This window comes from Stegostoma tigrinum, chromosome 37 (genome assembly GCF_030684315.1).
Source record: "Stegostoma tigrinum isolate sSteTig4 chromosome 37, sSteTig4.hap1, whole genome shotgun sequence".
NCBI lineage: Eukaryota > Metazoa > Chordata > Chondrichthyes > Orectolobiformes > Stegostomatidae > Stegostoma > Stegostoma tigrinum.
In genome coordinates this window covers 12538494-12552410 of record NC_081390.1, presented here as the reverse complement: position 1 = coordinate 12552410, position 13917 = coordinate 12538494, and the positions used below count along the sequence as shown (strand labels likewise).

The 13917-nt window shown below is 39.0% G+C and overlaps 1 protein-coding gene and 1 long non-coding RNA gene across 5 annotated transcripts in view; one reads left to right on the top strand and one right to left on the bottom strand.

Moving 5' to 3' along the window:
• Window positions 1-13917, bottom strand: part of LOC125467547 (zinc metalloproteinase-disintegrin-like lachestatin-2) — a 45959-nt gene that overhangs the window by 17011 nt on the left and 15031 nt on the right. For all 3 annotated transcript variants that reach the window (XM_048563560.2, XM_048563561.2, XM_059640335.1), the window contains 8 exons: window positions 13001-13155; window positions 11491-11668; window positions 8959-9048; window positions 8099-8294; window positions 6143-6245; window positions 1675-1855; window positions 983-1060; window positions 591-675 (listed from right to left, as the gene is read on the bottom strand). In XM_048563560.2, the coding sequence (XP_048419517.1) occupies window positions 591-675; window positions 983-1060; window positions 1675-1855; window positions 6143-6245; window positions 8099-8294; window positions 8959-9048; window positions 11491-11668; window positions 13001-13155 (1066 nt within the window). The remainder of the gene's footprint in view (window positions 1-590; window positions 676-982; window positions 1061-1674; window positions 1856-6142; window positions 6246-8098; window positions 8295-8958; window positions 9049-11490; window positions 11669-13000; window positions 13156-13917) is intronic.
• LOC132206365 (uncharacterized) overlaps window positions 1-13917 on the top strand; it is a 53887-nt gene that overhangs the window by 26115 nt on the left and 13855 nt on the right. The gene's annotated exons all lie outside the window — the stretch shown is intronic.

The following is a 13917-nucleotide window of genomic DNA, read 5'->3' as shown; positions in this document are numbered from 1 at the left end:
TTGGACCCCATCCAAAGGATTGTCATGGCTTCATATGCAAAGTTGTCATAGATAACACAGTCACAATGCTCAGCTATGGGTTCTGAACAAGGCATTGAGCGGAAATGAGGCTCTCTTTCTGTCAGGCTTGTCATAATATAGCATTCATGCCAGTTATGCAGAAATGCCTATCAGCAGTGAACATTAGGGTGAATCTTCAAGTAAATTCTAAGAAACTCATATTTGGAACTAAATGTAGTTTTTGAATCTTGTAGGGTTGAATAAATCAAATTATTACACAAATGTCTTGGGGGAAAAAGTGTGTCTTGTGACTATTGTGAATATTGAAGGAAACTAAAAAAGTTAGACTAAAATTCTATGCAGATGTGGAAATGCTAAAATAGTAACAGCTTTTTGGATTGGGTGAAATTGAACATTTTTGAACAGTTATATTCTTTAGCCTAAAATGCATCATGTGTTGTGGAATGATTATCATTGAATCAGACAGGAGGGCCATTCAGCCCATCATGTCCATTCTGGCTCTCTGAAGTAACCAAAAATAAAAGTACAAAAGAGTCACCTCATTTCTGTAAGGCTGCTGGGATTCTTACCTGTGGATAAGCTACCATTTTGTCTAAGACAGTAGGGTGGTGCCCAACCTGCATCACAGTGACACTCTCTCTTGTGATTACAAACCTGAAAAATAATTTAGAACATGAGCAACAACCTCACCTGAAATGGAATAAATTTACAAACATGTTACATAGTATTAAGTGTAGTTTCTGAATGCCCTTTCCCCAAAATGTCCTGCAAATGTATCTCCTTTAAGTGCATGTTGAACTTACTCTTGAATACTACTATTAAATTTGCTTCTACTGAGAGTTCTACATCAAAAACATGTAATGTAAAACCTGACTCATGGAAAGATTACCAACAGGAGTCTATTCAGCCCAGTCATGCCTGAGCTGGCTCTAAAAGAAGAAGAATTCTGCATGAGCCATACCCCATGATTATTACATTTTCCTGAACAGTTTCTTGATCCATAAAGTACAACGCTCTGGCAAAAACCATGGTAGCAAACCTGGAAAAAAATAAATACAATGCATCATAGGCACATCTTAAATGTTAGATAGTCAGCTGTTTAAGATTAATATATCAGTAACCATAGTGCATTTATATTATTGAAACATTGCTTTCTCAAATAAAGAGATTTATGCGTTTATGTAAAACTTTAATGATCTCCTCAGAGCCTTCCAAAGGACAGCTCTTAAATTGCAATCACTAGTTGCGAAGGCAAAAACAGCAACCAATTTTTAGGCAGCAAGCTGCCACAATGAATTTATAGACTGACAGACCCAGACAGTCAGTTAAATTCATTCCAACACCAGTGGAAGTAAAGAGGAATTTTGTTTAAGATACTATTCTTCTTCAAATTGTCCCATGAGCAGAGAGTCTTTCAAACCCAGATTGTCTCTATCAGAACGAAGGTACATTGGAATGCAGAATGCAGCATCCTTAGCTCGCCAGTCTAACTCATAGGACTGCTGAAATCCAATTTCAATAGATCCTGTCTGTTCAGGTACAAGGATTGCGCCCAGATGCCAGTTTTCACTAGCAGACTGGTCCTATACTATTTCTACCAAACAAAAAAAAACTTAGTGACTTTCCATGGTAGTTCCTGCTATTATTTCTTACCATCCCATCTCCACATTTTGTTCCTGAAGGGACCAGCCCAGGGTCATTTGTTGAATCACTCCTTTCATTTATTGTTGCAACTCTGCATAATTTGTTCCAGGACAGTTTCACTTCATACATTGCTTGAGTGATTGGAAATTTGTTTCCTCCAATGCAGTGCATTTTACCACATTTAACATCCCTGTAAAAAGAATAAATACATCATGGAGAATTGAAAAGAATGATACTCTCCAGACCAAGCTCTAGAAGTCCACATAAATAGATACCTTGAAGCTACATGGTTTCCAAAAGCAAATTCATGTAATTTCTAAATATTTACACAGCTTTAACATGATTTTCACAATGTTTCATTGAAAGCAAGACATTCCTAATGAGATTTGCAGTGCAATCCTCTCACAGTAACTGAAATACTTGAATTCTGTGTATTACAATAAATGGCAGACTGTCTCAGAAGTGTGGAGACAGGGTTAACTACACACTTATTTTAAAATTAGTCCAATCAGTCCATGCCAAAACATAATCCCAAACTGAACTAGTCCACCTGCCTGCTCCTTGTCCTTCCAAACCTTCCCTACACATATAGCGATCTAAATTCCCAACCTTTTCAGCATCAAGGCACCCTTCAGAGAGACAAAAAACAAAAACCATACACTCACTTTTATTTAGCTGAATTGATAGCAATGCTCATGTACACGCAGTACTAAATTACCACAAGCGTGGTATCAGGTGGTTAGGGACATGCAGCGTTGGAGGCTTCTGTCAATGGGGTGCCTGATGTCAGACAGTGTCTTCAACAATAGACCCGGAGGCTCTGGAGGAGATCCGAAGCACGGACACAATCGATGCTCAGATAAAAGTGGCAATGCTTCCCAAATCTTTCACACGCACTTCTCACTGTCATAATCCGGCATACCATATGAAATACACTGTTGTAGTGATCTGGAGGCCGAGTCTGAGATAATAGGAACTGCAGATGCTGGAGAATCTGAGATAACAAGGTGTAGGGCTGGATGAACACAGCAGGCCAAGCAGCATCATAGGAGCAGGAAGGCTGATGTTTCGGACCTAGACCCTTCTTCAGAACCCAAAACGTCAGCTTTCCTGCTCCTGTGATGGTGCTTGGCATGCTGTGTTCATCCAGCTCTACATCTTGTTATCTTGGAGGCTGAGTCTGTAGGGTTCCTGAAGATGTCCTCTCTTACCATCCCTGATTCATAGTAATAAAATGTGAGGCTGGATCAACACAGCAGGCCCAGCAGCATCTCAGGAGCACAAAAGCTGACGTTTTGGGCCTAGATCCTTCATCAGATTCATAGTTATGTTTAACAAAGTGTGTTAATGTTCACTTGCAAGTGTGTAGACCTCATCTTACTTCATGGCTAGTGATGACCTCACCTGCAGAAACAGAGGCAAGCAGCAAGGAGTGCCTATATTAAAGGCCAGAAGCAGCACAGGGCTATTGAAGCAGGGTGAGGCTGGCCCAGAAATGGGAGCTCTACCTGAAGAGAAACTCAGTGGTGACAGGAGGGAGCTGGTGGTCTTTCAGGCCTTCTTGGGCCATAGAGGGGGACTACCCACACAAAAGCTGAAAAATCATGTGGAAATCCCACAGCAAGCAACAAAAGTAAATAAATAAATAAAAATTCAGTCTGCCACAGCAAGTAATAAAATCCTATTGCAAGTTTCTACCGAAAGGGATGATGCCACAAAGGTAGAAAACCCACATTAATAAGGAATTCCTTATTCTTTCATAAGATAAGAGCATTGCTCACAAAGCCAACATTTTATTGCCCCTCTCTAATTGCCCTCCAACTGAGTTGCTTGCTGCACCATTTCAGAGCACAGCTAAGAATAGACCACATTGCTCTGTGGGTCCAGAGTCACATGTAGGCCAGGCTGGATAAGGCCAGATTTCCTCCCCTAAAAGGGCATTAGTGAACCAGATAAATTTTTCTGGCAGTAATTTCATGGTCACCTTTAGGCTTTTAATTCCAGATTTAGGCCAGACCACGTAAGGATGGCAAATCTTCCTCCTTTATGGGCCCCTGAGAACCAATGAATTTATGACAATTGACAATGGTTTCATTGTTACCATCAGAGCTGTTTTCAAACTAAAAATCCAGATTTAATTGAATTCAAATTCCATCCTCTGTCCTGGTGCAATCTGAACCCATGTCCCCAGAGCATCAGACTGGATCTCTGGATTATTGTACAATATCACTGCCCCCAAGAATATTATTAAAATCAACATACATAATCCATGTCGAAAAAGCCTTCTCTTTATCCTCTGGGCCCTAACCAGACCATATGTTGAATAAACTGGTACAACGATTTAGCATTTAGTCTAATGCTTCAAGGTTTAATAAGGTGACAGAGAGAGACCAGGCCAAAATACTGTTGTATTCGATCATCGGCAGTGCAAATGCTACTGCCACCAGAAGAAATTGCAACAGTGATGTCATTAAAACCTTTGACTCCTATTTCAGTTTATGAAATACTGACCACTATAGATCAGGCAAAGATTAATTGGCTCAATCAGGAATCAGTGAGAAGTTATTTTTTGTTTTATTCAAGATGTACATCACCTCATGGTGAATTGCCAGTATGGAACCTTGAAAGAATTCATATAGACTTGCATCATAATAGGGTATAATGTGAAGCCCTTGTAGATTGTTTTGCTTTAAAAAACAACTTTACCACAGGCAGTGCAGTTCAGACAGGTTGAACTTGGCGAGTAGAGCAGAGTCCTTGTTAGAAGGCACAGAGTTGCTCTGCAGTCAGTGTACTGACTCCAACTCCGTCAACCAGTGCACTACTAATGCACTCAGGAAGACAACTGCCACAAGGAGAGAGGGCACTGCTCCTGCCATTGCTTCATGTCCATATTGTGTTGGGAAAGCTCCACGGTAACTCTAAGCGTAGTCTGCAATACTGAATGCCACATATGCCAGAAGATTGGATGCCACCCAAAAAATGACCTAAGCAACAATAGGATATTTTAACCTACAGCCAGGAAATTTTAAAATCAGGCTAATCTACTCTGCAGTTGTCCAAGAAGTAAATGCTGAGGACTAATAGGCATTCTTATTGGGAGATATAGTTTAAAAAAAAATACTTAATAAAAACCTATCCTAGAGAAAGTGATATGCTTTGATCCAAACTGGATCATCCCCTTTATAAAATGTTCAGAAATGCGAAGGCTGTGATTGAGCCCTATTAGCAATATTTAGACACACCCAAGACTTCTTTTAGCAAAGAGAAAGCAGACTGAACTAGAGAGCTTTTGGATAGGGAGAATGCCTTGACAAAGCTTAAAGTTGAATCTCAAAAGAAGCTTGAACAAATTAAAGTTCGATAAGAATTTGCGCTACCTTAAAAAGAGAGTCTGCTGACCTGCAAAGCTATTAACAGTCACAATGCAATCAAGCCTTGAAGGCCAAAAGGAGGAAAGTTACAGAAGATTTCCAAGAAAACTGTAAAGAGATACCAGTTTTCTCACAATTTGACATAAACACAGCTACACTGTGACCCCTCTGACCTTTCCATGGCTTTTATAGACCCAATGTCAACTTAATGTCAACCCATGCCATCGATAGGCTACCTTATAATACAATGCCAATTACCCAGTGTACATCACGTTCAGTTCTCAAGATTCAGTCTGTGATAGCTTCAAGTAGAATTTGATTCAATCGATAGGACTGTGAAATGAAATGTGCCCCATGACAAGAATGAAAGATTTGTAAATTCAGTCATGGAACACTAATCTTGTAATGATAACTGTCAGACTTATGTCAGAGTGAAATAGCAAGTAGCAAACTAGTTTTTAAAAAAGTGTTGAGATATTTTTTGCAACAGACCCAAATGAGCTTTATGGTCACAATGAAATGTGATTTTGAAAAGATATTTGTACCTATTTTTAACAATTCCAACAGGGCACCTTGCCCCTCCCAAAATGGTACTTTACTCCTCAAAAGGAAGTTAGCAAGTTTAGATCTTTTCCAGTTGGTCATAAAATGCACAAATTGTGTTTTGGACATCCCACAAATGGAAACCAGACCTCACTGACATAGCTGGCTTAGTGAACCACAGATGAGTAAATAGGAAGCCATGCCCATTCTTCATGCTATCACAGGAATAATAGATGGTGTGTTCTGGGGTTGGGGGTGGTGTTCCTCACAAACTACTAGGGCTAATTCTGCAAGGATAGAGAGGCTGTTCACCTTTAAGAAAATACAGGTATAAAATCAATTTGAAGCCGCTCAGCATCATTGACTATAACACAATAAAATGCTCCGACGAGCTTCAGGGTATTTTAATCAGTTAAAATTTAAACAGAACCACAAAGTGTTATGGACCAGTAACAAAGAGCTTGATCAGAAGGGATATCTGCTGTCACTAACTTAAAACAGAGGAGAGGCAGCTGGCACATATTTATCAGTGGCTCTGAAAACAAAGTTGTTGTACTCACTTGCTCCGGCAAGCATCATAACCACTTCCAGCTGCTTTGCAATGACCATATTTATCTCCTCTCATGTTCTGTTGAAAGCAGTCATCGTGTGCCACCATAGCACCTGTACAGAGAACATCAGATAACCTATTACTCTCAGCTAATCTGCTGAGTTTAATCAATGTCTGTTTGGAAATAAGTGAAAGGTAGCACCTACTGATGTGTATGCAAAGCAGGAAATATCGTGTGAATACTGCGAACCATGGGTATAAAAGATAATTCCCAAATTAGATAATAAAAAAAAGTGTTAGCTCCATTTTAAAGAGCATCAGCATCAGGTTGTATGCATCCTCAGATGAGGTTGGTACTAAGGTGGACGTATCCTGCTGACATTGGGGATACATCCATTTCTCACTGTTTTATGTCAATGCCTTTGTTAATCTGGTTCCAAACTAGTTATACACAAGGGCTGGAGCCAATTGATTCCAATGGCTGGAATGTCAAGAGTGTAGGGAAGGCATGGGGATTTTTCAATGAAGCTACAAAGCAGGAGCAAATTGAAGTACGTTGTATGTTTCTGCAGTGTATTGGTTTTAGCAATTTACCAAATTCATCACTAACATTCCTACTGCATCATCATTTGAATTCTCTTAAGAGATTTTACTGTGTTCAATCACACCAGAAACACATGGATACACACACATCTGGAAAAATAATGACCCCAGTGATCAGTGGGCACTCATCAGGAAAGGACTGACAGGCTTGAGAAAAGGTGGTTGTGACAGAACTGGTCAAGTTCTGTAAAACGATGAAAAAAGTTTTATTAGAGGGGCAGGAGGAATGATTCCTCTTTTGGGAACAAATTAACCAAAAATATAAGCGATACAAGATAGTCACCATGAAATCCTGCTGGATATCACAAGAAACTATTTCACCCAAAAGTGGCAAGAACGTGGAATCTACTATAATCAGGAGTGATTGAAGCAAGCACAATAATGTGTTTAAAGAAAAGCCAGAGAGGAATGAGGGACAATTGATAGTTGCAATGGATGAATTAAAAGTGAGGAAAGATGGGTCTTTGAATCCAGAATAAACACTGGATGGTTTGTGTTGCATGGCCTGTACTTTTGCTGTATATGCTATACAATCTCTTCTAATTCTATTCAGCAACATTCAAGGCTCTTCAATTTCATTAACTGACCTTTCCTCTTTCTTTTTAAATTGGTCTTTGCAGTTTTCAGAATATGTACATCTCCCCACTTCTCAGTATTATTAACATGATGATTCAATCATGTCACATTGAAATTTGAAAGTAAATCATCAAAGTGTTAATATCAAATTAGATGTACTTAATATGGTACAGTATGGCAAACCTGGCAAGAGGAAGAGTGTGTTGTGGAGCTTTAAGTGCCATGTAAGAAGAAATTGTAAATTAATTTTGGTCCTTAACTTGTTCTTAAATAAGCAGATTGCATTCTAAAGTGAATTATAAATTACAGCACTATATTGAAAAACAGTGGGCTGAATATAACTGTATTGTACCGACTTCATTGGCAATGGTTTCTCACAGAACAGAATTTACTGCTGTGTTTAGTAGAAGTAGTTTATATAAAATAAAAAAACCATTTTAAGTGACAAAAAAATTCTTAAAAAATGTTAAAAGTTGGACTGTTTCCTTCTTGGAATTTGATAATTTAAAATAAGGACACAAACAAATGCATCATGTGGCATGGTCCAAGTTTATAACAGCCAAGTTGAAAGACTCAGCTATTGAGATCCAGAGCAGGACTATTCTACAAACTGAAGTGGCCTCAAAAATGATTTAAAATTTATCTATTTCAAAAACTAAAACATGAAAATGGTAACAGAAGAGAGAGGCTTGAACATGATTAATCCCAGTTGGAGTGGAAGATGCTAGGCATAATGAGACAGTTAACATTTTGGTGATTAAGTGAGTGAATTTTTTGTAGAAAGTACCTGTTCCCCATAGAGTAACACAATGCTGTTGATGAGTAGGGCATTGTCCATTGTAGCAGTAACCTTCCCCATTGCTGCAGGGAGAACCATTCATTTTGAAGGCATCTTCTGGACACTCTGCACTCTCACCATTGCAGTAGTCAGGTAGATCACAGTCATGCTGTGCGGACCTACATATTTGTCCTGCTGTCTTAATCTGAATTAAAAACAGATGACCTGAAGCATCAATTCCCAAAACGGTAGAGTTAAATATATAATTGAAGGTGATAAATGAGGTGTGGTCACCTTGGCACACAATGCAGATTACAAAACCTGAATCAGTAGAAACTCCTGACTTGCAAATGATTCACATAAACATGGATCAACAAACAGACTAAAGCTATTCATCTTGCATCAAAAGTACATCGTCATCCATACTAACAAAACTACACTAGGTTGCCAGTTTTAAACTTAAAGATAACTTTAACACATTTGCTTTTTTTAAACTGTCTGATTTTACTGTTCCATGAAATATTTTATACTTGCCAATACGTAAATAAATAGATAATGAGCATTAGAACAAACTTGTTTAAAAGAAAATTGAACCATTTGTGCACAGTACACCACCACAAACTTAGCGAAATTGGTTGAAGAGTCAAATCTAAAAATACACAGAACACAATTATTTCCAATTGTGCCACGCAATCTTGAACAGCCACCCGAACAAGCAAGAGGAGGCATCATGGGTTAACTGCTCATCAAGATCAAGGCTTCCCCAACTCCCTCAAATGCGGCACCACAGCGCCAGTCTGGATTACAACCTCAAATGTATGGACTGTGGTGATTAACAAGAGTTAAATAGGGGTCACTGGAATTTGTACCTTGCAATTCTGGCAGCAAGCTCCAGCAGCACATTCCGCTCCCTCCTTGAATTTGCAGGTTGTAGCATTACAACAAGGATTGGTACATTCCTACAAGGGCAAACCAATCAGCATTACACTCTATTGTGGACATTATTAATTGCAACAAATCCTTAAGTTATTACTGTACTTTCAAACAATGTATATTATATGTGTCACTTCAAATAGAACTCAATGAAAAATGACAGGTGGAGCAAAATTTAAAAGTAAATTTAAAAAATACAGCAGTGGTTCCAAATGGATTGTAAAAAGATCATTATGGCATCAACAGGGAACTCTATTTCTCAAAAGACATAGGCAGCAGAGGCACAGGAATACATCTGAAATTCCTCTGAGCCACATTCCATCTTGACAGGAGTCTAATTCCTTCAGTGTCACTGGTTCAGTATTCTAAAACTGCCTTCTTAAAACACTGCGCGTGCCTCCTTACCACGGACTGCAGTGGCTCAAGGAGGCAGCTCACTGTCTTCTCCAGACCAATTAGGAATGGGCCACAAATGCTGACCTGGGCTTAGAAACACACACATTCCTTGTGTAAAAAAAAATAAAATTTTACAAAAAGCAGGAAACAAGCTGGTCATGAATCAACAGCTAACTTTTATTACACCTGACTATCCATCAAAGCTCTTGTAACAACGCAGTCAAATTCCTTTTGGAGACATGGTTTACATCATTTCAATTTGATATTACATAGGTTTTAGCATATTTTCCAAGTCAAATACACACCAGGCTGCTAATTTACAAATGAGGCAGCCTCATACAGCTGGCAGAGACCAGTTTCAACTCCAAAATACAGCATTTACCCATTTTCACAGAAAATGTAGAAGAAACATAAATCATAATTACGTGTTTCTATGATACTAAGGCCAATCTTCTGGGTGGATATTCCCACTGCAGAGTTTCAGCAACCAGGAGAAACAACCTAGTGAAAACCTCCAAGAACTCAACTCTGGTTTCTTTGTTCCTTAATATTAGTTGATAGAAAAATAGGGAATAGCAGCTAGTGATTTCCTCAGTATCACTCCTTGGTAGCAGATTTCTGACCAGATGCATGCACTCTGAAAAGGAGTCCTTTATTCTCTCAATATTCAATTGATTTCTCAATTGATAGTACAGTAGCTGGCATATACAACATTCAGATAAGAATAATGATCTGGAAACGACGAATCATTAAGCAAGGGAAGTGGGTGGCACTAACAAAGTTAGCTCAAGCTGACCGCAAGTTCATTAAGGGGCTGTATATTTTGCACTTGGATTGTACATGTGTCATTGTTTCAAACTGAACAGGAACTCGATGGCAGCAATAAATACTCCTTTACACAGTTTTTCTTTGAATTTTTACACACTACCAAGTAACTGGAAAGAACTTGTGGGAAACTGCAGCTGCAGATCTCTGTTGCTGGGCTAATATCCTATTCTGGGAGTCATTCAGTTTAGCTAAAATTAAGAACATGGAAAACTCTTCCTTGGAGTAAATGTAGAAACAACTTAACATTATCTAGAGTCATAGTCATACAGTCATGTAGCACAGAAACAGACTCTTTGGTCCAAACAGTCCATGCTGAACATAATCCCAAACTAAACTAGTCCCACCTGCCTGCTGCTGTCCCATATCTCTCCAAACCTTTTCTATTCATGTACTTATCCAAATGGCTTTCAAACATTGTAACTGTGCCTGCGTCCACCACTTCCTCAGGAAGTTCATTCCACACACGAACCACCTCCTGTGTAAAAAGTGTTTTTTTTAATTTCTCTTTTCACCGTAAAAATATGCCCCCTAGACATGAAATACCCCATCCTAGGAAAAAGGCACCTGTCATTAACCCTACCTATATGTTCATAATTTTATAAACCTCTATCAGGTCACCTCTCAACCTCCTACACTTCAGTGACAGAAGTCCCAGCCTATCTTTATAACTCAAACATTCCAGTAAGTCTCCTCTTTAGCTTAATACCCTTCCTATAACAGGGAAACCAGAACCGGACACACTACTCCAGGTGGTCAGTGATTTTTTTTTAACCTCTTGGCTCATGTTTTCTTGACATGATCTTTCCTGCCCTTAAGCACATGACAGACTGTTTGCAAAAATTTGCTCTTCCCTTCCAACATACAAGTGTAATATCATTCACTATATTTCAAAGTTGTGCATATTATCTGTATGGTACGATATACCCCGTTGAGAGCATTGTTAAACATTCTGTTTCCGGTTCTGCAGCAATGCTGCTCTGAAACTGGCATAGTTTGATTCATGACCCAATTTGAATTTCCTCAAATTGCCTTCAGAGCCGCGGTTGGCACTGTGAATAAACCTGTCCCTCACATGTCAATATGTAATATCGCTTTGCTAGTGGTAGTCTGCTGTATCTTTTCGGTTCTAGGAGACTTGTTCACTGAAACGTTAACCTACCATCTTGTAAAACAGAGTAGATAACTTAAATGTAATCTTACTAAAATATGTAATCTTCCAGATAAGAAATGAATATGCATATTACCGCAACACTGCCACAATCACACTCCTCTCCACGCTCAAGGAACTGGTTCCCGCATGTTGGATTTCCATAAAGTTCATCTGCTCTGGGACTGTTCAAAAGACAGTCCGTCATCCCCGATGCCAAGAACTGCTTCAACTCCTGATGGCTACAACTGCTGAAGCTTTCAGGAAACAGATACCTGAAAATAATGAAAGATGAGAAGAGCCAAATGAGATTGAGTTTAGGTTCACATTACATGCAAAATTGTAAAATGGAATTAGATTTAAAAAAAAAAGACTTGAACTGTCACAAAATTGGAACATTCAGATTGGGAATGTGAAAACAGTTGAGATTTTTGCTTCCAATGATATAATTGCATTAGAAGCAGTTCAGAGAAGGTTCCCAAGAGTCATTCACAGGGCTGAAGGGCTTAGTTTAGGAAGAAAAGTGAGCTTTACCCATGTCAATTTAGGAGAGGAGAGATGGTTTTATTGAAAAGATGGAATATCATGAGGCGACTTGACAGGGTGGATTTGGAGATGGTGTTGTCTCTCCTTGGAGAGATCAGAATGAGGGTACAGTTCAAGAATAAGAGGTTTTGCTTTGAAGACCGAAATGGGGAGGAATGTTTTCTACCAGAAGGTTTCTAGTCTGTCAAATTACTTTCCCCGGAATGCAGTACAAGATAAGCCATTGAATTTATTCACAGCTGAGTTGGGTAGATTTTTGATAGACAAGGAGGTCAAGGCCTATGGGAGATGGAGGGGTTAGGCTGCAGATGGGTAAATTAAGCGGAGATCATGGCCAGGTCAACCAAAATATCACTGGATTGCAGAGCAGGCTCAAAAGGACAAATGGCCCATTCCTACCCTTCAAAATCCTATGTCTCTAAAACACTCGTGACCTCAAATGGAAAAGTCTCTTGCAATGTTATGCTAACAGCTTACAACACAGAATCTTACACAAAGAATACTGTTGCTTTTAACTAATTTGCTATAATACCAAAATAATTGGGGCTCTGTCTTATTTAAGTTAGAAGACAAAATCCATTTAAAATTTAGCCAATAAAAATTGTTCATGTAGAAATTGAAAATATGTCAAATATCATCATTCTTTACAACAGAACATGCTCATGGTTCACTATATTGATAGAAATAATTATATTTACTACAGTTCTTTGGGGAGGTAATACAGGATAGATAAAGGCAAACCAGCAGATGTAATATATTTGGATTTCCAAAAGGCATGCAACATAAGGCTTTTTAATAAGAGTAGGTGGTATTGGAGGTATTAATATTGGCAAGGATAGGCATTGAATGATGGATCAGACCTGATGAGCCAAATGGATTCTACAGCTTATGGGCTTAAAGAATATGCTATTGAAGGGCTCAAAACTTTCCAAACATTTTCACTATACAGAAAAAGCAAAAACTTGAAATTAAACTTTTTTTGCCTAAATATTTAGTCACATAACATTACGCTAGGAGCAGACTTCCTTGTTTGGGCCTGTTGTAGATAGTTATGTTCATACCCTGTTTTCTCTGCCATGATACAGCCACGATTGCTTTTACTTGATCCAGAGCAGCTACAATATGTTGCATGGTCTTCGTCGTGAGACATGCCCAAATTATGACCCATCTCATGCGCAATTGTGGATGCCAATCCTATTGGGTTTGAATTGTGGTCCTGCATATAATGGATAGAATTATTACAATTCTTACCTTCACAAGTCCAATTCATGATATTTGATTAAGCTTAGAAGTATTATATGACTGAGTAAATTGTATTACAAAAATACATGAGCACAAAACAATGATTGAAAATTAAGCCATAAGGGCGACACGGTGGCTCAGTGGTTAGCACTGCAGCCTCAGTGCCAGGGACCCAGGTTCGATTCTAGCCTCGGGTAACTGTCTGCGTAGAGTTTGCACATTCCCCCCGTGTCTGCATGGGTTTCCTCTGGGTGTTCCGGTTTCCTCCCACAGTCCAAAGATGGGAAGGTTAGGTGGATTGGCCATGCTAAATTGCCCATAGTGTTCAGAGGTGTGTGGGTTATAGGGGAATGGGTCTGGGTGGGATGCTTCAAGGGGCAGTGTGGACTTGTTGGGCTGAAGGGCCTGTTTCCACACTGTAGGGAATCTAATCCAATCTAATTGAAAAACTGTTTAACTCCAAAAGATATAACAGGGCAGAAACAGGCTATTTATCCCAAAAGATATGTTTGTATTTGCACTGCTCCTTGATCCTATCATTACCAGCAGAGGTTTCTATTCTTCTTTCTCTGATGTACTAACCAAGTTTCTTCTGAAATGTTTCTTTGCTAATTACTGCGACCATTCTATGTAGTGGCAAGTTCTACATTCTAACCTCTCGCTGGAACCTTTCTGGAATTTCTTCAAATTTATTAAATGACTATCACATATTTATAACCTCCACAAAACTGATATA